At 41.7% G+C, this 26,133-nt stretch overlaps 1 protein-coding gene and 1 pseudogene across 1 annotated transcript in view; one reads left to right on the top strand and one right to left on the bottom strand.

Moving 5' to 3' along the window:
* Positions 1 to 3,992, bottom strand: part of ABCA4 (ATP binding cassette subfamily A member 4) — a 141,501-nt gene extending 137,509 nt beyond the window's left edge. Inside the window, exon 1 of the mRNA XM_077746118.1 lies at positions 3,927 to 3,992. Within this exon, the coding sequence (XP_077602244.1) occupies positions 3,927 to 3,992 (66 nt within the window). The remainder of the gene's footprint in view (positions 1 to 3,926) is intronic.
* A 4,357-nt stretch (positions 3,993 to 8,349) lies between these two features.
* Positions 8,350 to 25,506, top strand: LOC144216651 (UPF0729 protein C18orf32 homolog pseudogene; annotated as a pseudogene).
* The last annotated feature ends 627 nt before the right edge of the window (positions 25,507 to 26,133 follow it).

Here is a 26,133-nt window from a genome sequence, read left to right as displayed (position 1 = left end):
ACCAACAACCCAGCTAGGATTCTTAGCCTGGACGAGTCCGTCCCGGGACCTGGGCAAGCTTGCAGCCGGCTGCCCACCCTCCCTGCACCTGCCAGGTTCTGCTTGCCTAATGCTGGGCCCGTGACCGAAGGCCACAGCCCTAGCAGGTGCCCAGGTCATAATAAGCCCCCTACTCTCATGAGTCCTTAGGCCCCCTCAGATATCCTGCTGTGACGTGGAAGCTGGGACAAGGGAGGACACCACGGAGGCCTTACACAGGGAGCTCTCAGGGGCAGGAGACACACCCAGTGAGCTCTATAAACCTGGCCCAGTGCCTGGCCCGTAGCAGACATGGGCGGGTGTGGATTTGTCTGTGGGGAGAGCTCTCGTCACTGGAAGTGCGTGTGCTAGGGCTGAACTCCGTGAGAAGTCTTCTCTCATGCTCTCCAAACCCCATTTCTCTTCTGAGCACCCAGAGCTCATCCTCACCTCCCACCCCACGCTTCCTTCTACCTGCCCTCCCCACCCCCCACCCCGGCGCACACTATTTGGTCTTTTCCCACGGCACGAGCTCCCACCTGGCTCCAAGTTCCATGAGAGCAGGGGCTGTGTCTGACTTACTGGGCTGTGCTGGCTGTATGGGGCGATCACACAGCCCAGCGCGCCGGGTCAAGTGTTAGTTTCCATTTATAGCCCTGGTGACATTGTTCCTAGTACCTCCTTTCACTTTCAAAACTTTCACCCGGTTTGGATGATAATTTAGACGGCCACTCTATCTTTGTGGTTTCTGTGACCGCGGTGTGGGGTCAGGGCCATATCCTGAAGTCCCAGGACCAGTCCCACAAGTCACTAACCTCTGAAGCCTCATTGACCTCATCAGTACCCGTTGGGGACACTAGTGAACGCCCATGGAGCTGAGGTGACACTACAGTGCCAGGCACTTGGTAATACTTGATGAATGTTAACGGAGGAAGAACATTTAAAAAAAGGGGTGGGGAGGAATGCTGAGATCTAAAGATTTTCATCTTATGCCTTCAGGGATTGGGAGAAGACAAATGGGGACATTTGGTATCTGTTTTGCTCTTGCTCACAGTAGTAAACACCCAAAGACCACAGACATTTGAGCAAGTCAAAACCTAGGAGCTGAGTTACAGGCTAGGTGTGTTGTGTTTCCCTTACAGTCACCATTTTGTAGAGGGAAAAGCTTCCAGAAGAACCAAAGGCTTAGGGAAGGAGCCATAGACCCCTGTCAGGGCTACAGGGGGCTGTGGAAGATGCTCCCGTCTTTCTCAGACACCCTGGAAATTCCTGGAATGTGGTAGCAGTGGGGAAGTTGGCTGGAGGCACACCAGACAGAGATCTCAAATTCTAGGCCATCAGCATGGCATCAAATGAATGGCAGCCCAGACTGGGTCTAGTCTTAGGAGATTCCCCCAGCCAGAGTTCTCAGCCTGACTGGTCCTATCTCACCACAGAGAGGCTGGCAACGTGTTCTCCGGGGGAGCACACCATGGGAAAGACAGAGTCCCTGAACAGGGGACACCCACCAACACCAGGGAAAGGGAGCAGAGGTTGTGAAGGCCTCTGAGCCAAATCCTGTCTTTGAAAGTAGGGTCATTCTCTAATAGCAGCATGCCTGACACAGAAATGAAATCATTTCAGCAAGTAGGGTCCTCAAGTATGTTGTTTGAGGGCCACAAAGAGCACATTGCGAGTAGAATTAAGTCAGATTCTTAATTTCTTAAGGGAAAGAGAGAGAGAATGAAAACAGTTGCAGACTGTGACCATCTTGTCGATAAGGACCTGCTTGTCTTCTTTGCCACTGTGCCCCCAGCACCTGGCACAGTGTCTACTGATTATTAAGTACTGGCTGATTGAAGGAACACATTAATAAATAAATAGATTTAATAGTGAATCTGGCTTGCGGCATCTGGGTGGCTCAGTCAGTTAAGCATCCGACTCTTGATTTTGGCTCAGGTAATGATCTCATGGTTCATGCATTTGAACCCCGCGTCGGGCTCTGCACTGCTTGGGATTCTCTGTCTTCCTCTCTTTCTGCCCCTCCCTCGCTCATGTGCACTCTCTCGCTCAATAAATAAATAGATAAACTTAAAAAAATAGTAAATCTTGCTTAACTTTTGTCTATTTTCATTCTGGAAAGGAAACTCTTGAGAGCCAGGGACTGAGTCTCTGATTATGTTAGCACTTGGCTGCTGAGGGCAACAACTAACTTCAACACTGATTTGAAAATCAGAGTAGCTTTGACACAGGAAAACAGTCTGTAGGGAGTGGTGATTCCCATATATGAGGGGGTCCTAACTTGGCTTCCCCCTGCAGCCTCCCCAAGTTCTGTCCAAGCCACATATGGCAGGAAGGACCGACCACTTGTGCGCATGGTCGGACTGTCTCCTTTGCTGCCTGCTCCCTTTGGGGCTAGTTATGAAGCCATCGTCCCTCTGCTCCAAATCCACCCACCAGCCACAGCCTCTCTGGGCAGGGGACCCCAGCAGAAGCCTTAGTGTGCCCCTTCCTCACAGGTCCGAGTCACAGCTCCACCAGCATCTTCTCAGTGTTTCCAAGTGCTACCAGTCGCACATCCTTTCCTCGGTCCCCTCAGCACTACGGGTGGGAGCTGCATCCTGCAATGGCTGCCTCCATGATGCCTCACCCTCTTTCACTCACCCGGTTACCAGCTTTGTACCTAGCTAACACCTTTTTATATTCCAGATTTTCTCTGACTGGACCCTGACCGAGACAATGACAGGTCCTCAGATGTGCCGCCCGTTGGCCCCCTTCTTCTCTAACATTTTTTCCAACACCCAGGAAAACCCTGTCCCGCCTGCATAAACCCATCTCAAGTCAAGGCTTGAAACAAATCCATTCTCTTCCTCTTCCCTGTCCTCCTTCTGAAGTCTCCCTGCCTTGCTCATTGCCTGTATGTCTAATCTCAGTTCTGTCTACCCCTTGTTCCTTCCTCCTTCCTTCCTCTTCAGCATCTTTAGTCATTTGACGTTTCTAAGACTGCAAGGCTACAGCAAAGTGCACGTTTCTTTATAGTTACCTATTGACTTTTCCCCTTTCTAGAAAAAAATTAGAAGCCTGTTGGCATTTGCATGTGCACCCTTGGGGCGCTCTGACCTCTGTGGCTCTTGCCTACACTTCTCAGGGGCTATTTGGCTTGTCCTACTTTTTATTGCTCTCAGTCTCAAAACACTCTTCAGGTTTCCCCAGCCAGACCGGAAGCGAGTCCAGGGTACAATCTGTGTCTTTTGCTTTTACATCCCTGGTGCAGCCCAGCCCCATATCTGCTCCCTGAAAGGGCTCGGTGGAAAATCCATGCTGGAGGATAAGTAATTGTATCTCATTGAATCTAAGACACCATCAATTGTAAGACACACTGTTTTTTCTTAAAAACGAATGTGTCCAGTTAAGCTGTCGCTTGACTGTGAGCTGAACCCAATGTCAGAAATGTGGAAGTGTGAAAGGCAGTGTACCTCACAGAATCAATGAAATATGGTATCGTTGATCTGGGAAGCTCTTGGAGGGTGTTGTTTTCCTTTGAGCCTGTTCTTCAGCTTAGGATCTTCCCACACAGCAGAGTGTGGATGCTCAAAGGGCTTGTGGACTGGACTGGAAGGTTTCAAAACCAGGGGGTGGGGGAAGGGATGGGCAGGCAACAGATTCCTAGGCAGGGAGGGCTAAAGCAGACTGCAACGTAGCTGTGCCAGGCTGCAGGTGGGAAGTGTCCACCTCTGGACAGAAGAACATGTCTTCCTATGAAGGACACTTGTCACAGAGGTTCACAGAGCAGCCAGCTAACCGTTGCTTTCATGCTGACTGGCGAGGAACCCACTCATACCTCACCTTCCCCACCCCCACCGGCCCTCCCCCCCCCACCTTTTCTTTGCTCTACACCTCACTTTGAGACCACAGACTGTGCTTGTTACCTTTTGCCTTTTCCTGAGCGTCCAGTTCTTCCAGAGCAAAAGCTGGATCTGTCTCGCAAAGCCCATGGTGGTGGCCACATGAACAGGAGATCACTCCAAGCCCTGGGTCTGCGGCGGGACTGCAACGGACATAAACACCGCTCAGAGCACCTCGGGCTCCGGCTGCTGTGTCCTTCTCTGGGTGATTAGAGGCTAGTTTCCCCCTTCAAAGCATAATCCCTTTTAATTCATGTAAGCCCTTTGTTAAAGAAAGCAGGCCACCACTCTGTTGTCTCTGTCTTAGGAAGGGAAGAGAAGCCTAAAGAGAGGAGTGGCTGGGCACTAAGCAAATGGGGGTGCGGGGATTTCAAAGGAAGCATGAGCTACATCACAAAAATAGAGGGGCTATGAGAAATTAGATCCGTGCTGGGGCACTAGATTCAGTGTGTACCCCAGGCACAAGTGCCCAGGAGAGGAGCTTTTTGGGCTGAAATCTCACTTGCTTCTGCTGACTGGGCCTTGGGCCCTGGGAGAGGGCTGCTTTCAGGAAAAAAGAGTGTCTTTTTCTTTTCACAAAGGGGCCTTCGGCTCACCAGAGAGGTGAGCCATATGGGCCGGCAGAGCCTTGAGGCTGTGTACCCCACCGTTGGAGAAATTTGATCTGCAGCAAACGGGAATGAAGGGAACGCACAGAGAGCCGAGGCAGAGGGTATGAGTCCCAGCTGTGGCCGTGTCCCTGTTTCCAGCTGTCCTTGGGACACAGCTGCTCCACCGGCTTTTCTTTCAGGCAATTTAGTTGTAAGACACCCCAGTCCTTCCAGTAAAATCCCCCTTTGCCTAAAATAGCTTATTTGGCTCCTATCAATTGCAACCAAAAGGTTCCTGCCTATTTATTGTGAGTTATCTTAATCAAGAAGGGGATCTGACCCAGACCGACTGACACTGGGTCAAAGAATTTATCTGCAGCCTATTGGAATGTATGTAAATACAATTCTTGGGTAGGCATATGATTGCAATATTAATACAAATAGAAAACTCCACAGAGTTGCAGTCAAGTTTAAAAGAGAAGACTAGACTTGATGAGTATCTTTTAAGAAAGTCAAAGAACTCTGAAATAATCAATATTGTCAGCTCCCGTATCTATTAGGAAAAGGCTGACAAGTTTTTAAAACATGCTGAGCAGTGTGAAGGCTTCACAAGTGGGAAGATGTATGGCAGGTTGAAAACACACCAGTCATGATACATTATTAGCTGGGACTCAACCACTTTCATAATTGATCCAAACACTGAAAAGTCTATCAGCTGATTCTCCAAACACTTTGGTGGCCAATGAATCAAGTGGGGTGTCGATATTTGTTTCTAGTTTTGAACCAACTTTTTGTTTAAAATTCATTTACCATTCAGTGTTACAACAATTCTCTCTAGAGTCTCAAAGTGAAACTGTAAACACATTTTTTCCTTTGTTTTTCAAAGTAGAAGCAATACCACATAGTTCATCATCAGAGAGAAATGATGACTATTTCAAAACCATTTGGCACAGAGTAGAGGAATTTCTCTAGAAAAATAATCTCTAAAAGTTCCATATTTAAAAATATTTTGGGAGGAGAAAAAGTTAGAAATCATGAGAACGGAGGCAATGCATGTTTCCCTGACTCCTCAGGATAGTATAACATGAATACCTATTACTAGGAAGTACTAACTAATTTCTAGAATTAAATTTACATTTTTTTGAAGAATGATTATACCAAAATAAAAATAGTTTCTGAATTATTAAGCAATAGCAAAATCCATAAAAAATGTCTTAAGGGGCACCTGGGTGGCTCAGTTGGTTGAACATCTGACTTCGGCCAAGGTCATGATCTCGTAGTTCATGAGTTCAAGCCCTGTGTCAGGCACTGTGCTGACAGCTCAGAGCCTGGAGCCTGCTTCAGATTCTGTGTCTCCCTCTCTCTCTGCCCCTCCCCCAGTCTTGCTCTGTGTCTCTCTCTCTCAAAAATAAGTAAACATTAAAAAAATATCTTTGCAGACTTAACATGAGTGTAATACCGCAACTTTGCTTTTACCTAAAATATCTACACCTTGATTTCATGTATTAATCAATCTTGACTCTTATCTGATACAGTCTCCTTAGTGAGCTTTGGGGCTTGGAGCTATCATTTTGGCATGGCTGCTCACTGCCTCAGGGATGGTATGTCCATGTTCTACTTTGCCTTGCTAGGAGCATTTACATAGTGTCATAAAAGAGAACCAGCTCCCATTACTAATTATTGGGGAGCAGAAATTAATGCCAAACTAATAGAACTTAAGCATTCAGTGGTATTATGGAATTACAGGCTCTATACACTTAGAAATAAATTATATTTTACTAATTTAATTTCTCCTATGAGAATCTTGCACATAGCTGGCAACAACTTAATCTTTCCTGTAAGAATTTTGGACTTCACGTTGTTATTATTGTTCAACCGGGATACAGATACTAAATTTTAGTGTGTAAAAATAGTACTATTTGAAAACATATTCACCTGAAACATTTCCACAAGCTTCTCTCTTATTTAGTGAGGGGAGACACGGCTCTCATGTTTAAGCAATCTCTGTCTCCTCAGATATTCCAGAGCCACTCTGGAGACCATGGAGAGAGAGGTCTCAAATGGAAATCTAGAGAGCTCACTGCTTAAAAAGCAGGCACTGAGTATTTTATCACGGCACACCTTCTAATAGCAAAGTGCAGATACTCACCAAATGCCCATCACAGAAGAACAGATATATGAACTGTGGAGTATTTTCTCCGTCAAAGCTCCTACAGCAGTAAGCATGAACAAACTGCACCTACAAAACTATGGACAATTCTCCATCATGATGCTGAGCAAAAAAGCCTGGCACAAAGCATTTTAGTCCACATTTATATAAAGTTCAAGCACAGGCAAAACATATCCCTAATGTTCAAAGTCAAGATGGTGGCCACTCTTTAAGAGGGCAGGGTGGCTCTATGTGGGTGCAAGGGGTACTTCTAGGGGTGCTGGAAACAGGTTTTCTTTTGATCTGAGTGTCAGTTACTTGGGTGTGTTCAGATGGTAAAAATTGGTCTGTAAAGTCAGGATTCATACACTTTTCTGTATGTATGTCATACTTTAATAGTGACAGTTTTTTAAAGAGCAGGTGAAGGAAGAGAACTCAGTGAAAGAGCCTGAGGCGGATGAGCTAGAGATGATGGGGAAAAGTCTGGAAAGAGGGGTAACCTGGAAGTCATGGAAAGCGGATGTTTCAAGGAGGAGGAATTGTTCTACAGTACCAATGGCTCAAGGAGAGTGGGTAGCAGAAAGGCCATCGGAATTGATGACTTTAAAGCTGGAGGCAGAAACCAGAAGCAGAGGGCTGAAGACTGAGACAGGAGAGTGCAGCTGCTGTCACGCAGCTTGACTGTGCAGGCAGATGATGGAGACGGTAGCTAGAGGCAACATTGGGTCAACTGGGTCTTCGTTTCCCTGAAGACAGGAGAGATTTGGCCATGTGAGTGTGTGGGAAAGAGCCAGTTGAAAGAAAGATGCTGAAGTTAGTGGGGAATGATTGATGGGGTCCCCAGGAAGGGGAGGAGGCGGAATTAGCCTTGGGCAGGGGAAGGGGCACTTTGCATTCCATGGACACCACAGGGAAGGATCCAGGGAGGTGCAGGTGCAGATTCACTCGGGAAGCTGAGGCGAGAGTTGAGGGAGCTCACCCTACGGCTCCTGTCTTCGATGTGGCATAAGAAGAATAAGGAGACTAAGGGAGGTAACGTGGAAAAACTTTGTGAATTATAAATCATAACAAACACACGAGTTTGTAGGGAGGGCATATAATGGGAGAGTGATTTATAGACAACGTGTGGAGATCTCAGGAGCCAAATTATTCACAGACAATCCCCCTTCCACCACAGACACCCCGCCCCCAACACACACTGGCTATTATATTTATCTAATTAGCTGGCAAATCACAGGTAGAATCTTGTTATTCAGTTCAGCTTAGAAGTTTAAGCCAATAATCAACACCAATGGAAATGTTTTCTGGAGATTCTTTTCCCAGTTACAGTTAATTCTGCTCCAAGAGAACTGGTCCCTTTCAAGGGTCTGCTGTCCTTTGGAAGACAAAGTCTTAGTTTCTGGATCTCATCCTCCCCCTCCCCCTGTGCTGCCCCCCACAAGGCCCCCTGGGGGTCTTCTCTTTTTCCTGGAGATCAGCCCGCTCAGATCCCCGGAGTTGGTTCAGCTTTTTCCTTATTCCTTAGAATGCACAATGCACGTCAAGTGGCACCCCCACCTCCGAAGGCATATGACCCTGGGGAAATTATTCATATGGAAATTGAAGGGCCAGAAATCTCTTTGTGTCGACTACCTTGCCTGGTACCTTTGGAAAGTCTTTGTGGACTTGGGGAGGTAGGAGGGAGGGTGTGTGGTCCACATACCCCAGCATGGAGAACACGGCTCTTGCAGAAGACCAAGTCAACCTCTTCCAAAAGTGAGGAGGCAAACTGCTATTCCAAGCATGTGGCATATACTTGCTTCAAAAGCTGTTTAGCATTTTGCTGACTTGAGATTCAGAAAACACACCAGAGCCCAGAGATTTTACATTTTCTGGGTATTAAGTGCAAAATACTTGCCAGATAACAGAGTTTGGGGTGGGGGGGTGCAGGGGAGTGTTTCATAGCAGACCATTAGTCTGGGCTGTTATCACACCGAGCTAGAGAAGGGTTTGAGTGGCTGGCGGTGCCCCGTCTGATAACACCTGAGTAACCTCATTCCCGGGGCCAAGGCTGGCTGCTCTGCAATCTCAGGGCACCGTGTACTCACTCGGCTTCAGGAGTCAGGCATTCCAAAGGGCTCTAGCTAGAGGCAAGCAACACAACTAAATGACATACTTAACAGAGAGAAAGAGACATTTCAGTGCCAGTTCAAATAATTTTTGAAACTCAGGGACCTGGGCTAATTCAGAACAACTTCTTTGTGGTGATCCATTTCCTATGATAAATCATAGCAATAGCCCTGGTGCCAGTATGGAAGGTGTGTACCTCTTCGCAGTGCTAAGGAAGCCCTTGGGAATTCGCAATCTTGAGGTTAGCGGTGGAAATCTCTGCAGCCTGGACCACATGTGTCTGCATAACTCTCAGCATTGGGTTCCAAGCCTGCCTTCTGCCCAGCCTTGCAAATAGGCGCATGATCAGGAGGCGCTTACTTCAAGTCTCCCGCTAAGTGGCAGAACCCAACGATGACTAAAAGCAGTTTAGTTTTTTGGTTACTGCTTGGCCTGGGGCCTGGGGGACCCAGAAGGAAAATGGAAAGCACTCAGGCACTTTTCTGCGAGGCGACGGAAACGGCGTGGGAAAATACTTCACGCGGGTCCTGCCTGCTCAGCCCAACAAAGAAATCTTGTGGTTTGTTGTCAGATTCCTCCAGCTAAATTCGTCAAAGGGGAAAAAACCCCTCTGTTGGGTGAGGGAAATCTCTCCCTTCAGACAGTGCCCTAGCACTCCCCTCCTTAATGATTCACAGCAGCCCTGGAGCTCTGCTTCCTTCTCTCCTTACACCTTTGGGCAGGGTTAGGAGGAAGGGGGAAGAGGTGTGTCGGCCTTTGTTCCTGCCCTGGACTCCCCAGGGGCTCGGCCCCAGTGGGAATGCTGCTCCAGCATTTTAGCCAACACTGAGAGCCACGCCATCGCTGGGGTCCAAGCAGTCCCCCTTAGTGACCAGCCTGGAAGCCCCCATGAATGGTGCGGGCACACGCCTTCCATCCATATAGCTTTCAAATCTGATTCTCTTCATTCCTGAATGAAACTAAATTATTTAAAAAATGCTACTCCTCAATACCACTTAATAAAGATGTGAGTGTGAGTACTGGGGAATAGTGGAAGGTCATGTTCTTTGCAACCAGGTAGAACTGGGCTCAGACCACAGATCTGCCCCTTAGCTGTGGACTGCTGGTGAATCTCTAAACCTCCCTATGTTTTAAAAATCCAGATGTTGCTATTAAAATAATGAGAGGGGTGCAGCCCCTGGGGGGCTCAGTTGGGTTAAGCGTCCAACTCTTGATTTTGGCTCAGGTTATGACCTCGTGTGAATGTGAGCCCCACATTGGGCTCTACACTGATGGTGCAAAGCCTGCTTGGGATTCTCTCTCTCTCTCTCTCTCTCTCAATAAATAAATAAAACTTCAAAGCATTAAAATGATGAGAGAAAATGTCTGCATTAAGCCAGGAGCTCCTTGAGAAAATACATGAAGATGTCTTTTTCTTAATAAATGATGCTTCTTTATTTTTCTTTTAACCACTGTCTGAGTAGTTAGACTATATTTGGGGAAAGATTGGATATGGTCCACTGAAGTCCCTTAATACAGAAAACTGTGTTGCTTTTTTAAGAGGCCACATCAGGAGAATATTAGTTTCTCAACAAGGCCTGGAGAAGCATCTTAAGTGAATGTCCTGTCATCAAAGACAAAACAAACCTTGCAGTAAAATAGTTATCACTGGCTTTCAACCTTTCACAGCTAAATTGCAGCTAGAGAATGGCAGACACTCAGGGCCTAAACTGAGGAATTAATCCCAGCAGGGCTGTTCTAAACCTTTCCTGGAGCACTTACGTCTTTCTCACAGAAAGAATGCTGGATCAGGACTTTTGAGCTATCAAAAGTAAATTTTTAAACTAGACCCGTGCTCTGTGTAGAAGGGGCATCCGGGGTTTGGATCCTCTGGGTATCACAGGTAAAAAGCATATTTCTTATGGGAAGGAAAAAAGCAGCCCGTTGGCTCCAATTGCCTTCCTTGTGAGTGCCTTTGGCCAGAGCAGGGGATCTGGGCATGGGGTGAGCTTTGGGGACAGTGTCCATGTTATGATGTCCATGTTATGATGAGTGCTGTTAAAGATGTGAGGAGGTCAACAGAGATCAAACAGAGAGAACCCCGGCAAACTCCTTCAGTATTTGTCTGTTTCCAAACAGAGCAGGCATTTGTCAGCGTTTCCTAAAGGCACTTGCCTTCTATTTTTTTTTCTTTCATAGTTTATTGTCAAGTTGGTTTCCATATAACACCCAGTGCTCATACCAAGTGCCCTCCTCCAGGCCCATCACCCCCTCCCTTCTCCCCCACCCTCATCAGCCTTCAGGTTGTTCTCAGCATTCAAGAGTCTCTCCTGGTTTGCCTCCCTCCCTCCCTCCCTCCAACTATTTTTTCCCCTTCCCCTCCCCCATGGGCCTCTGTTAAGTTTCTCCTGTTCCACTTATGAGTGAAAACATATGGTATCTGTCCTTCTCTGCCTGACTTATTTCATTTGGCATAACACCCTCGAGTTCCATCTACATTGCTATACATGGCCAGATTTCATTGTTTCTCATTGCCATGTAGTATTCCATTGTATAGATAAACCACATCTTTTTGATCCATTCATCAGTTGATGGACACTTAGGTTCTTTCCATGTTTTGGCATTGTTGAAAGTGCTGCTATGAACATTGGGGTTCACGGGTCCCTATGCATCAGCACTCCTGTATCCCTTGGGTAAATTCCTAGCAGTGCTATTGCTGGGTCATAGGGGAGTTCTATTGTTAATTTCTTGAGGAACCTCCACACTGTTTTCCAGAGGGGCTGCACCAGTTTACATTCCCAACAACAGTGTAGGAGGGTGCCTATTTCTCCACATCCTCGCCAGCATCTATAGTCTCCTGATTTGTTCATTTTAGCCACTGTGACTGGTGTGAGGTGGTATCTCAGTGTGGTTTTGATTTGTATTTCCCGGATGATGAGTGACACTGAGCATTGTTTCATGTGTCTGTTTGCCATCTGGATGTCCTCTTTGGAGAAGCATCTGTTCAAGTCTTCTGCCCATTTCTTCACTGGATTATTTGTTTTTTGGGTGTGGAGTTTGGTGAGTTCCTTATAGATTTTGGATATTAGCCCTTTATCTGATATGTCATTTGCAACTATCTTTTCTCATTCCATTGGTTGCCTATTAGTTTTATTGATTGTTTCTTTTGCCATGCAGAAGCTTTTAATCTTGATGAGGTCCCAATAGTGCATTTTTGCTCTTGATTCCCTTGCCTACTTGCCTTCTACTTTTGCCGTGTTTGTCAGATCTATAGGACACCTATACTTGATAATACTCAGCTGACTTTAAGTTGACTCAATTTTTATGCTTAGCTGAATGTCCTCAACAATCATCAGGGAAGTCACAGGTTTTGGATATTTTTCTAGAGTACCTTAGAACATAAAACAATGAAAATACATTTTTCACATACTTCTTAAAATAATGTTGTGTGCCATGAGTAGGTACATCAGGCTTTGAAAGACACTTCTTTAGATGAACAAATACATCATGAGAGGAGTAACTATTACAGCGAAGGGATTAATGGTTTTCTTTTTATGTACTGCTTACCAAACTGCCTCCTGACCTCTTTCTGGTGGAAGAGATTCTTTCTTTCTTTCTTTTTAAATGTTTATTTATTTATTTTGTGAGAGAGGAAAAGAGTGCACGTGGGCAGACAGGGGCAGATAGAAAGGAGAGAGAGAATCCCACGCAGCCCAGATCTGGACATGGGGCTTGATCACTGGTCTCACAAATCATGAGATCATGACTTGAGAAGAAATCAAGAGTCAGATGCTTAACCGACTGAGCCACCCAGGTGCCCCTGGAAGAGATTTTTTTTTTTAATGTTTATTTATTTTTGAGAGAGAGCAAGAAAGCAGGGGAGGGTAGAGAGAGATGGGGACAGGGGATATGAAGTGGGCTCTGTGCTAACAGCAGAGAGCCCTATGTGGGGCTCTAAGTCACAAACCATGGGGTCATGACCTGAGCCAAAGTCAGATGCTCAACCAGCGGAACCACCCACATGTCCCAACCCTGGAAGAGATTCTTAATAAAGCCCTCCCTTTTTTCTAGTATCTATAATCACTTTCATGTGCACCATGTCATTTGAACCTCATCCAATGAGGTGGGCTGGAAAAACATTTGGACTTCCACTCACAGAAGAAATCAAGGCTCAGAATTTAAATTCCTTACTCAAGGAAACAAAACTAGTCAGTACTAAGGCAGGGGGAGTAAGAGCCTTTCTGATCTCATCAGTCAGTTACAGCAATTTCTCCTTAGCAAATTATGGTTAACAGGGACCAGGTGTGAGGGAGGGAAGTGTGTACATGTGAGCACATGTGTGTACCCGTGAGTGTGTGTTTATACTACTCTCATCATCATGCACCAATTTTAAAAACAGGAACTTAAGTAAAGGTCAGCTTGTCACAAAGACAGGACTTCTGTTCCAATTCAGTGGAAAACAGTGTGGCTTCTATTCTCTTCAAGGTTTTGGTGGTTAAGGACACATGCTTTTGAGTTAGACACATTTAGGTTTGAAACTCTGTTCCACTGCTTAGTAAGTGTCTGAGTCTGAGAAAGTTTTTAACAGTTTGATTTTGATGAGTTTCATCATTGTTAAGGTGGGAATAATAATACTATATGATATATACTATCTGATAAATAGGATATAATACACAATGCATGGGGTTGTTGTTGATAGTGGCTGTTGAGAATTCCTACATCACATGGCTATGATTAAATGAGATCATCTGAAAAAGAGCTTATCACTATGCTGAGTCTAAAGGGAGAAGTAAATGATGGCTATTATTACTTTAATCAGAAATATCTACTGTTGATGCATTTATTACCTAACATTTTGAAATCATTGATGGTCATGATTGAGCTTTTATGATGAAGGCCCATCTTCATACAGATGAAATGTGATAATAGGGATGTCCATTCAAACATTCACCATTTCCCCTCAAAGCAACAATAGTGTACTCCCTCTCTCTTGCCTCATTTCTGGACCCAGTGATCATTGCCATCCCTCCAAATACCTTCACAGCAGCAAAGATACTTTACATTTTTTAGGGTTAAAAATGTGCACTAACTCAGGTATACTAACTCACTTGCCCTTCACAACTGCCCTGTGGTGTACATATTATTCTCTTTTCACAGATGAGAAAACACTCTCAAAAAGGCTGCATGTCCTGCCAAGGTCACATAACGTGTAAACAGAAAAGCTGGGACGGAAACACAGGCCTTCTCATTCTTTCCAATCACATGAGTCTCTGACAAAGCAGGAAATAAATACATGGTTGAATCTTCCTTTGACTTCCATCTCCTCTTTCTGGTACATAATACCATAAGCTTCTACAAAAAGTTAGTGAGTGGGAAACCTCACTTCTTCAACTGACACCAATAAAGGAAGCTGTTCTGAACTCTCCGGCCACTGGCTGGCCATGGTTTTATCCTTTTCATTTAAATGGGGGAAATCAGGCCACTGGAACAGAGAATTTTCTAAAAAGGAAAACTGAGTCATTTGTTTTTCACTGATCTCCATTCTAACCTCTTTCTGCGCTGATAGATGGCAAACAGCTCCCAGACCTTTCGGTGACTCATCCACATGTTGGTGGCTTGTCTGAGGTTCCAAATCAGTTTCAGGATAGTAATTTCCTATTCCTATTTCCTCCTCATTTCAGAAATCCTCACGATAGACTTTAAATACCACTGTGAGCATCAAAAAGGAGGAAAAGATGGGTTGGTTTTACAAACTATTGTGCCCTTTCAATAGTGAAGATGAGGACTCGGACAGACAGCCTGCAGGTAAACATATCACCGCCATGTTTTTCAAAGGTCAAGTAGCCCCCTTCAAAGGGCTCTACTTGGACTTCACTACACCTCTGAGAAAAGTAAGGGAAACCAAAATGTGAGATGAGGGGAGACAAGAGGAAAATGGTGAGAAAAGAGCAGACAGGGGAAGGGACTCACCTCAGGTGCTTCTCCCACGATCTCAGCCCAAAGTAGGGAAGATCTCAGTGGTACCAAAGCAGTGAGAAAGGTCCTTCTCATCTCTCCTCTCCTCCCACAACAGCCTCACCGCCTGAACCACCATTTCAGTTGAGCCGTTTTGCAACACTGCTTACCGACTACTCTCCACTACAGAGACCTGTTATGTTGTCAGAGTTCTTAGCCGTATCCTCTCTTGGTTAGATCAGGTGTTGTATTTGAAGTTATTTTAGTGGAGTATCTATTTTATTTTCACTCAGATTAAAGGGTAGCACTTGTAAAAACACTCCCAGTAACTTTGGTGACACAGTTTAATTCATTGGGTTTGAAAGCATTGGTTCCAAGACTGGATTTCAACCAGGAATAAATATCCCCAAGGGGCAGAAGAGGTTCTTTGACATATAAATATACTTGTAGAAAACAGGTTGTAAAAACAGTTTAATACATGCCTAGCATGGGAAAACTCCCATGATAGCTGAGGCTGTTAAGCTCTTTCATTAGTTTCTTTTAGACACTGGAAGTGAAAGAAAGAAAGAAAGAAAGAAAGAAAGAAAGAAAGAAAGAAAGAAAGAAAGAAAGAAAGAAAGGAAGGAAGGAAGGAAGGAAGGAAGGAAGGAAGGAAGGAAGGAAGGAAGAAAGAAAGAAAGAAAGAAAGAAAGAAAGAAAGAAAGAAAGAAAAAAAGAACAACCCAGCACGATCTTTCTGTAGGTATCACATGCCCTGTATCAGAGTCAACCCCGCATGGCTGTTAAACATGCAGATTCCCAGGCTTTGTGGCTGAGCCACTTGATCAAAATCTCTGGAGGTGAGGTCTAGTAATCTGTGTGTTTATAAGCTTTCTGGGTGATTCTGACACACCTAGCATTTGTGAAGCACCATGGAGATTAGAAAAGCCCTTCTTCCACTAGGGAACCAGGTTTGGCCTTCAGGCCCCATCATCTAAATCCAGTGAATTTTGCAGCTTTAGGATTGCCACAAACTAATTGCCATTGTAGGAGCCACCAAGGGTGGAATTGGTTTATACCAAGAAAACAGAACGCTGACTTCCATTACATCGCCTGCAGACCTGTAGGAATTTTAACTTCCTGAATCATAAAACTCAGCTCTGGGATCTTATGTGTGAACTGCTTATTGGAATGGATGGTTATTTCCCCATTTTTAAGTCAAGGAGAAGAACTCCATAAAAATAAAGAGTGTTTTATGACAACAGAAGCATATTCTTTCTGCAATTGTAGATTGTTAGCAACTAGAATCTTTACACAAAAAATTTTTTTAAAAAATTGTTTTCTAAAGTAATCTCTATACCTAAATTAGGACTCAAACTTACAACCCTGAGATCAAGAGCCGCATGCTCCACCCACTGAGCCAGCCAGGTGCCCCACAAAATCTTTTTTAATCATAAAAGAGGTTGGGCCTGTCCCAGTTAAATCAATAATCTGGTGGGCTCAGGGGACACAGGTCACGTGCGTCTGTAGACTTTTCAGCATTTAATTTCCTTAGAATCACTGGACTTACTTATGCAAGGACTAACTGTGACCCCCTCAAGTGAGGCTCCATCTCAAACCAGTTCACCAATTACAGAAAGAGTTTTTGAGGGTCAGTATGCTGGGTACTGTGGATAGAATTCAACATAATATTAAAAAGAATGCCTCTCAACTCTTAGCTGTGCATCAGAATTGCTTGTAAAGCCCACCCCACAACTATTGAATCGGAACCTTCAGGGGCAACATCCATGTTTGAATGAACAAACCACCCCAGGTGGGTGTAATGCAGAGTCAAGGCTCAAGACTCTGGCTGTTAAAAATCCTCCCTTCTGAAGGGCACCTGGATGGTTCAGTCAGTTAGGCATCTGACTTCAGCTCAGGTCATGATCTTGTGGTTCATGAATTCAAGCCCTGTGTCGGGCTCTGTGCTGATGGCTCAGAGCCAGGAGCCTGCTTTGGATTCTGTGTCTCCCTCTCTCTCTGCCCCTCTCCCACTCATGGTCTGTCTCTCACTCTTTCTCTCCCTCTCAAAAATAAATAAAAATATTAAAAACAAATCCTCCCTTCTGAGAATTTTTAGCCTATAATAAATAATACTGATATAAATCCATCTGACATAGGACATGTATTAAGAACACATTATAGACAAAACACACTAGCCACAGATAACATCAAATCCACGTAGAAACAAATGCATAGGATAAATACAAAATCGGCAGCAGTTCAGGAAAGCACAGATATATTTCTGTGCAGATTCTATGGCCTCTGGTTGGTGGGAAGAGAAATAGACTTTGCTGTTGGTTTTTGGTATTCCAAATTTAAGGCTGAAAGTCAAAAACTGGTTCTAGTTTAAAAGGCAATCCTTTAACTTTTTCATAATTCTAATGTATTGGAAGTTATATAAAAATCATACAAAGAAAGTATCTAGAGTACATACAATTTGTATTAAAATTGTATGGCCTTTAAGTTTAGGGCAGAGTGATAATTTGACTGAGTTCTGCATAAGACTGAATATGGTGTCCAGGAAAAATGAAAGACTAAACTGAATATGCCAGGAACATATATGAACACATATTACACCAACGTTTAAATGAAACCCAGGCAGTTGTACAGCAAGGGAAAGGAAACCAAAGCTTTGCAGCCTGGCTAATGAGAGGTTCTCTGAAGGGCATTCTGCGGAATGCGTTTCTCTTGGCAGTTGCTCTAGTGGACTCAATTCAATTCTAAGCAGATTTCTTTAATCCTTAGCTCTAACTGGGTCAGCATCATCTGATTTTAAGTATTATTACAGGAGACATATGCACAATGATTATTGAAATAGCTACAACAACCTTGCCTGGAAAGGTGCCTTTCCTTGGAAAATGCTCAAAAGACCCAAATCACATAAGTGGACAAGCTTCCGGTGTGACCACCACTATTGCAGGGGAAGAAACAAATGGAGGTGGCTCACAGATGATAAACCTGCCAAAACTTCCATTGAGGTTTTTTTGTTTGTTTGTTTTTTGTTTTTGTTTTGTTTTATAGTAGGGTGCTTAGGAAAAAATGCTTTAAGTTAGCTTACCTTATTCTCTGTATTGGTTCAGGAAGATTCTTTTGGGTAATTTGAAGACATGGACGTCAAAAGAATTTTCAGAGTTGGGATGATAACATATTTTGTTTTTCAATCAGAAAATCTAAATAAAACAATCATACGGTTACTCCTTACCAGAGACAATTATCAATAGGTGCGTAACACTATTTCAAGATAGCTGTTAAGTGCTACTCATTAACTTAGGATCCTTTCCTTGTACCTGATCATCTTGCCGGATTCTCCTGTTCTTTGTACTTTGTTGGTGATTCTCTTTGAGGTTTTAGGTTTACAATTATATTTATTCTACAAATCATGATCATTTTATCTTGTCCTCTCCAAATTTTTTACCTCGACATTCTTTCTCTTACTTAATTATGTTAGCCAATATTTCTAGTACGGTGTTCAATAGTAGTTAAACAGCAGTAGTGATTGGCATTCTTACTATGTTTCTCTAGATCTGAATGCCTCTGGTGTTGTTCATCCATTAAGTATGATGCAGACATTTGGGTTGCTACTCCACTTCCTCCCCAAATACAATTACATGAATAGATTTTATGTTACAAGACCCTCCAGAGTTTACAAATGTAAGAGACATTATACTGGCTGGGTGTAAGGAAGCCATTGTACCATTTTCCAAGTAAATGATCTAAAGAAGAGAGGGTCTTATTCAGTTTGCTTTTGAGTCTCTGGATTGAAAATTCATCACAGGAAACACACTTTGTCCATCTTGGTATCCCTAAATATTCATTGCCCAAACGTGCACTATAAGAAACATCTTTAAATGCCTTTCTATCTTTGTAAGTAACACTTGAAGTCATGAAGCCAGATTACCTAGAATTCCCCAACCCCTCAGATATTGTTTACATGCACCCACACAGTTCACTAACCAAGAACTTCTGGTAGTCAGTGGGCCAGCCGTTAGGCTCAACACTACTGCTTTTTTCCATCAGGCAGATTTCCCTGGCCATTTGTAGTAAGTCACCTTCCAGCTAGTGATTTCCACAATAGAAAAAGCAGCAACTCTTCTTGTTTAATGGCCTTTAGAAGCTGGTGAGTGTCAAGGGGCTGAGGATTAAAAATAGGATGAGATGCCAAGGACTCCGCAGGCAGGATTTCCCTGCTTGTCTCAGATTATACAGGTTAGGATCTTGGGAATGGACAGGGAGAAGGAAGGAATGACAGCAAGGAACAGTTCTCCCATTGACATTTGCCAATGAGAGGAAACAAAGATGCTAATTTATTGGGCAATTCCATTATATTCTCTGGCTTTGTTATATTAACATGTTAAAAGATACAAGAAAGTATATTAAAGTACAAAAATACTCACCTGTTATTTAATAGTAAGATTAAGGGCCCTGACTTTGTAATCTGACCATTCTATGTGTGAATCTTGGCTCTGTTGATTACTGGTTGTGTAATCTTGGGCAAGTGTCTTAATTGAGCCTTAGTTTCCTCATTTGTAAAATGGGGAAACTCACCAACCTGTTTCTCAGGCTTATGTGGATAATATATGAGAGAATGTACACAGAGTATCTAGCAGCACCTGGCACATAATAAAGTCTCAATAATATTAGCTACCATGATTTTCTATTTAGGTTTCCTTAAGTAATGTGACTTATACTTCATATATTAAGGACTAAACGCAAAACTCCAGGGCAAAGAGGGAAGGTTATTCATGTCCCTCTAGGTCTTAATGCCATTTAGAACTATAATATAACTTCCCATGAAATATATTTCATTTCATAGCCAAAGGAAGTGTGATTCAAAATGTTGAAAACCAAATGTATAGCTTACAGACTTGAAAAAAATCTGAGACCGTGATTTCGAGGAGACACGAGTACTTGACATAGGTTTTGAAAATGAGTATGTGTGTGTGTGTGTGTATAAAATCTATAACAAAGTCATTAAAAAATCAACAGGTAAATATGATATGAATGGACTAATGTGGACATTTAGACTATTTTGGCTTTCTTTTAAATCATTAGTCAAAAGCCAAAAGAGGGAATTATTGTAGGTAAAAACAACACTTACTAGAATAGCAGGTGAAATATTCAACTCACAGTCTGACTCATTCATTGAATTCAGGGGCCAGCAAACTTTTTTTCTATAAAGGGACAGATAGGAAATATTTTAGGCTCTGCAGGCCACAGGATCTATGTCCTAACTACTCAACTCTGACGTTGCAGCCACAGACACTGACTAGGAAAATGGATGGCATGGCTGTGTTCTAATAAAACTTTATTTACAAAAACAGGTGTCAGGCCAGATGTGCTCTGTGGGCCATAGCTTTTTCATTCTGCTCTAAACCATATATCATACTCTAATGTGATTTACTCAACTATTCAGAAACAAACTTCATCTGATCTCCATACTAGTTAACAATTTGTGCACTGTTCACATATAAAGATACATAATTATGTATTATATATACTATATGTAATTGTTATATTATAAATACATAACAAAGTTTAAATGTTTTATATAATTTTGAAAAAGCTTAAAACTGTATTATATTTGCTTTATGCCCATATTTCAGTTGTTGACAATTTTGTGTCTCTTTACAATAAATAATAGTTAATCTTGTTGGTGAATTGTGAGGTTCACAGAAGTTATACAATTCAGAATAAGGTTTGATGGCTTTGAAACACTAGGAATTCATCTGTCTCCCAATATTTCTGCTTTGTTGTATATGCACTTTGATTTTTTAAATCTGTAGTCCAGTTTTGGATTTTTTCCACCATTACATAAAATATTTACATTGTCAGCACTGAATTTGATTTGAAATTGAAAATTTACATATGTCAAAGACTAAGTGCTGAAAGAAACTATCAACATATTTTAAAATCCAACTAATGAGATTTAACTAAACCACATGATCCAGAAACAGGCTTAGGTGCATCTTCTTTATGCAATCCAGATGACCATCACTCATAAATACCATGATTCGGGTATAAAAATATATAGGGGCACCTGGGCAGCTCAGTCAGTTAAGCATCTAACCGTTGATTTTAGCTTCATGGGATGGAGCCCCATGTGGGGCTCTGTGCTGATGGTACAGAGTCTGCTTGTGATTCTCTCTCTTTCTCTAAAATAAATAGATAAACATTAATATATATTAATTAATATATAATTATATTAATAATTATTAATTAATAATATAATTAATAGATTATATTATATATATAAACACAGTTGCTAGCCCATGGATATTACAGAAAATATTTGAAAATGAAGCTGTCAATTGTCGTTTGGAGGACAGAAGCTTATGTTTAACAAGGGACAACTATTAAAAAAATCCTGTTATCTCTTTTTACCAGTACATAATTTATATTGGAGATTTTTTTTAACCACTGTAGTCAAAAACATTATTTCTATAAATAAGGACTTAGTTCTACTCTAGAGGGTAAAATTGCTTCTTATTGATGGTACTTAGCAGTTTGACACCTGTGCCTTATTGAAAATAGATTAAAAGAGAGCATTTTATGGGAACAAAAGAATCAATAGAATTAAAAAATGTTTAAATTGGTATTTTGGTATTTATAGGCTGCAAAACATAAAATGCAATGATGTCACTCAAGAAGTGTACAGAATGTCACTGCTTGTTTCACTCAAGAAGTGTACAGAATGTCACTGCTTGTTTTGGCTGCAATGTTCTCAGTGCTCTGAAAGCACAAATTCTGAAAGAATTTGAAGTTGAGCAAGATCTAAATATTTACTGATTTTTTTAAAGAACATCTTGGTCCAAGGCCAAACACCTGTTGTTGTCTTTAAAAAGGGATGAATGTCAATTAATTTTTTACAAACCCAACTTGAAGGGTGTTTAATTAATAGCCAAGTTTGACTGAATTCATAGATGTATAACCTCATAAATCAATAAAGTGCTCACTAGAGTTTGTTGACAGGTAGAGGGAAAGTATGTAAAACAGTACCTGATCTAATAAATTCTCAATTTATTTCAGCTATTTATTATGATCAACAATTCTTGTAATATATACATTATTATGAGATAGCAGAACTACCACAGTCTTAGAAGTCAGATTGGCTTGTTCACATCCTGATAAAACTAAATTACTTAACCTCCCTTGGATGTTTTCACCAGGGGCAAAATGGTGATATTCTAGATTCTATAGAATACTTGAAAAACTGGTCTTAATTTCCATTTCTTATTTCTGCTTGTGCTCTCTCTCCCTCTCTCTCTTCAAATAAATAAATAAACAAGCAACCGACTCTTGATTTTGGCTCAGGTCATGATCTCACAGTTCGTGGGATCAGTCCCCTCTTGGGGTTCTATGGTGATGGCATGGAGCCTGCTTGAGATTCTCTTTCCCTCTCTCTCTGCCCTTCCCCTGCTTCTGCTCTCCCTCTCTCAAAATAAAGAAATAAACTTAAAAAGAAGAAGAAGCTGATTAGGGATTTTTCAGACATTTTCCATTTTGAGCTCTCGGTCTGCAAACAGATATATAATGTCATAAAGAAGAGAAAAAAAGGAAAAGGAAAAAAAGAAAAGAAGAGAAAAGGGCTATCACTTTATATATAAAAATCAAACTTGGGTGCCCCTTGGTTAAAAAAAGACCAAGTTGACAGATGGACTCAGTTTCAGAATAATAGAGATATTATATAATTTTTTAAAACAAGTTATTCTCAGTCTAAAAGAGGCATAGGAATTAGTGAATAATCTTTTGTGCTTTAGATAAAAACTGTTAGCTACTCAATAGAAATACCCATCCCAAAAATTATATTAAAAGATCAAAGGTACACTTTGAATGGAATAGTAAAGTTATATATGAGTGTGTATTTATTTTTTATAAGTGTGTATTTAAGTTAATGTAATAACTACAAAACATAGTTTTTGTTTTGTTCTTAAATACACTTAATTTAAAAAAACATTTCTGTGCACTTACTTTTATAAAAATTTCAGCAAATATTTACAAGACAAATTCATAGGAGTGAAATTGCTGGATCAAATATTGTCATAATTTTAACAAGCAGATATTGATAAATCAGCCTCAGAAAAGCTACACCAATTTACACACTAACCAAATGCAGATGTGTCCTGAATCCCAGGGCTTTTGCCAACTCACTCAATCTGCTATTTTCAATTACATTCAACCCACAGTGAAAACATATCCTATTAGATGCCTTAGATGCCCCTTCTTATCTGATCAACTAATAAATGCACTATAACATTCATCTTGTCCAACTGAGGTTGAATAGTTGTGGTTTCAGTAAAAAAACAAAAACAGAAACAAAATGTCATTCTCCCCATTTCTGTTTACTCCCAGGCTTACTTTCTTCTCTCTCCTATAGAGTCTGGATCCATGGTCCACGTTTCGTCAAACTAGAGTGCGCAGCTCCTTCAAACCTTGTCCCTTTTTGCAGTGTCTCCCCCAAAAAATTCCCATTCTGGAAAATTCCTGCCCTCTGCTCACGCTCCTCTTTACTGCTGGGAAACATCAAACAAGCCTGTGCCTCGGCACCATTCTGGCTTTGAACTTCAGCTGCCCTGAGCACAGCATGCAGCCCTTTCCCCTGTTGCCAGGCCCTCCCCCCACATCTCTGGGGCAGAGCTTTGCAGACAGGAGGCCATCAGAATCACTGGTCAGTCTCCATGTTGGGTGACCCTCTTCCTTACGTGACACCGCTGACCCGTCTGCCCCGGGCTTCCAGGGCAACGCTGTCTCGTGTTGCCTTCCCAGGTTCCTCCCCACATGTAAGGGCCCCTCTAAGGGAACTGAGTGGCTGTGGTCGGGCTATGGGCAGCAAGTAAAATACGTTCTTTAAGTCTCGAGGGACTAACTTATCGTGTAATGGGTAAGAGTGCAGGCTCTGAAGCCCACGTGCCGGCCAAGGCACTGTCACTGTCCCTAAGTGTCTTCATCTACCAAGAAAAAAAATCATAATTGTATCTATGATGTGGTGTGGCCTAAATAATGTAATCATGAAAAGTGTTTAGAATTATCTGGTATATAATAAGCACTTGAAAAATGACATTTCTCTTCCTACATGTGAAGGTATAGCAGTAAAATGGCAGATTGGAGACCAGGAAGAGGGTTCTCACCAGACATTGAATCTGCTGACACCTTGATCTTGGATTTCCCAGTCATAAGGCGAGAAGCAAAGGTGTTTTCTAAGCAAAAAAAAAAAAGTATTATTATTACTCCTCATAATTGGGAGCCCTAAATAATAGGATAATGAAATAAGCACAGATATAGGAATCATACTGGGTTCAAATCCTGACTGAACAACTCACTAGGGGTATGCTATGGGGTATACTATGACACTGATCTTGGCCTGCTGGACTATGTGTTTAATGAAGCTAATTCTTTCTTTTTTATATCACAGCATTGTTATATGAAATAAAATAAATAGAATTAAGTACCTAGTGCAGTGTTCAGAATAAAGCAAGCAGAAATTTGCTGTCTTTTATTGCCATGCTTTTTAGACCCTGTGATTACTGATACTAGCAGTAAGTAGATAGTAAGCAGGCCAAACTAAACATATAAGGTTCTGCTTTCAAATATATATTGGAATTAAGCTCTACTAGTGTATAAAACTGCAGTTAACAGTGGAGGCTTTTCCATTGAACCTATGAACTCCTGCAACTAAAAAAAATTGTCTACAGAGAAAAACAATGAATACAGTGGTACATTTTAAAGAAATAAAAAATGTACATATATATGTGTGTGCATAATGAGACAGACCATAGCCAAAGTCATTTAGGAACAACAACAACAACAAAAAACCCCTATAAATTTCAGAAGTCTAGTTTGACCCCTTTTGAGCAATTAGACTAATATACTTAATTGTGGGACCAGAAGTTGTAAAGAATTTTCACTTTACACAACACAAACCTTAGCTTGCATTGATTCATGGCAGGATTTCCAGTCTGTAATTTTAGCACTATGCCAGTACATATTAGATAAATTAGTTTTACTGGCCATTCTAATACCTGCACTTGTAATATTTGATTAACACATTATCAACCCATATTTTGTACAAACTATTGGGCTATAATTAAGTAATTCTGATGCCTTTTGTATGTGTGGATGTATGTATATAAAGTGGTTGTTTTTCAAATTATCTACTTTTTGGAAAAATACAAGTCATAGTATTTTAGTTTCAATATAAACATTTGCTTCTATCCTCAAACTTTGTATACAGGAAAATTCTGCTACCATTCCTAGAAAAAAAATGATATTTCACCAAATCTGACTTTTCCAAACGAAAAATAAAACTCCCGGAGGGCCAGCTTCTGACAGTAACAGGTTGTAAGCTTCACAAAGACAGGGAGTATTTTTTACTTCTATTTTGTCTGCATTATCTGGAATAGTGGATGACACATGGTAAATTGTCATTAAATGCTTGTTGAATCGAATTACAAAGAAACGTATACAATGTAACCTAAAGCTGTCTAAAATACACAACAATCTCCCTCTCTCCAGAAGTGCCGACATTTCCACTTGTGCCTGTTGGTCACTGTTCAGGACCTCAAGCCTGGGAGGATAGTGTGCATTTCTCGTCTTGTCATTCCAAGTTCTTCTCTGAATCTACAAAAAATTCCTGGAGCCATAAACATACTCTCTGATTTCCCCTTCTGTTAGTCCTATGTGGCCTAGAAAAGTTCTTTGAGAATCCCATGATAAAAACAAAGGCAAAGTAGATTACAAGGGTGCAGACATAAATGGATTACCAAGAAGAGGACCAATGGAAATCTCTGGTAAAAAGAAAGACTGAAGTGATTGTTTCAAAAGATCTCACTGTTTTAAAAATGGACCTGATAAGACGAAGCACCTTGGTTGTAATCGTCTCTGACCTTTTTCTCTGAGACCAGAATTTGGGATAGAGAGCTTAGATTTGTACCTGATATTACTCAGGAAATACATGACATTTATATTTAAAATGTGTTTCATTATATTTAAGGATCTCATTCCTGAGTTCCTTTTTCATTGAAGTAGTTTTCATTTCTATTTTTTGCAGTTACGAATAATTAGAAGGTTTGTATCAGTAGATACTGCTCCTAAATCACTACTTCCAAATCCTTGGGCCTCTAGTTTTTGTTCAGGCTCTTTGAATTTGAACAGAGTACAATTTTACCATGAAACTGTGCAGTGAAAGAAAAGAGGACTTGGGGTGATGATAAGCCTTAAGACAGAAGATATAATTACTGTCCAATACAGCCAAGCAGCTTACTTATGAGAGTAGTAATTACTGCTTATTGCTCTGAGGAGAATAGAACCGGGAAATAGGCGACATTCCTTTGAAAAATGGAATACCCTTTACAGAAATATCTACTGTGTATTATAAAATTTTAGGGGCACCTGGGTAGCTCAGTTGGTTGAGCTTCTGACTTTGGCTCGGGTT

Source organism: Crocuta crocuta, unplaced genomic scaffold (assembly GCF_008692635.1).
Source record: "Crocuta crocuta isolate KB4526 unplaced genomic scaffold, BGI_CrCroc_1.0 scaffold48, whole genome shotgun sequence".
Lineage (NCBI taxonomy): Eukaryota > Metazoa > Chordata > Mammalia > Carnivora > Hyaenidae > Crocuta > Crocuta crocuta.
This window is presented reverse-complemented; position numbering and strand designations above follow the sequence as displayed.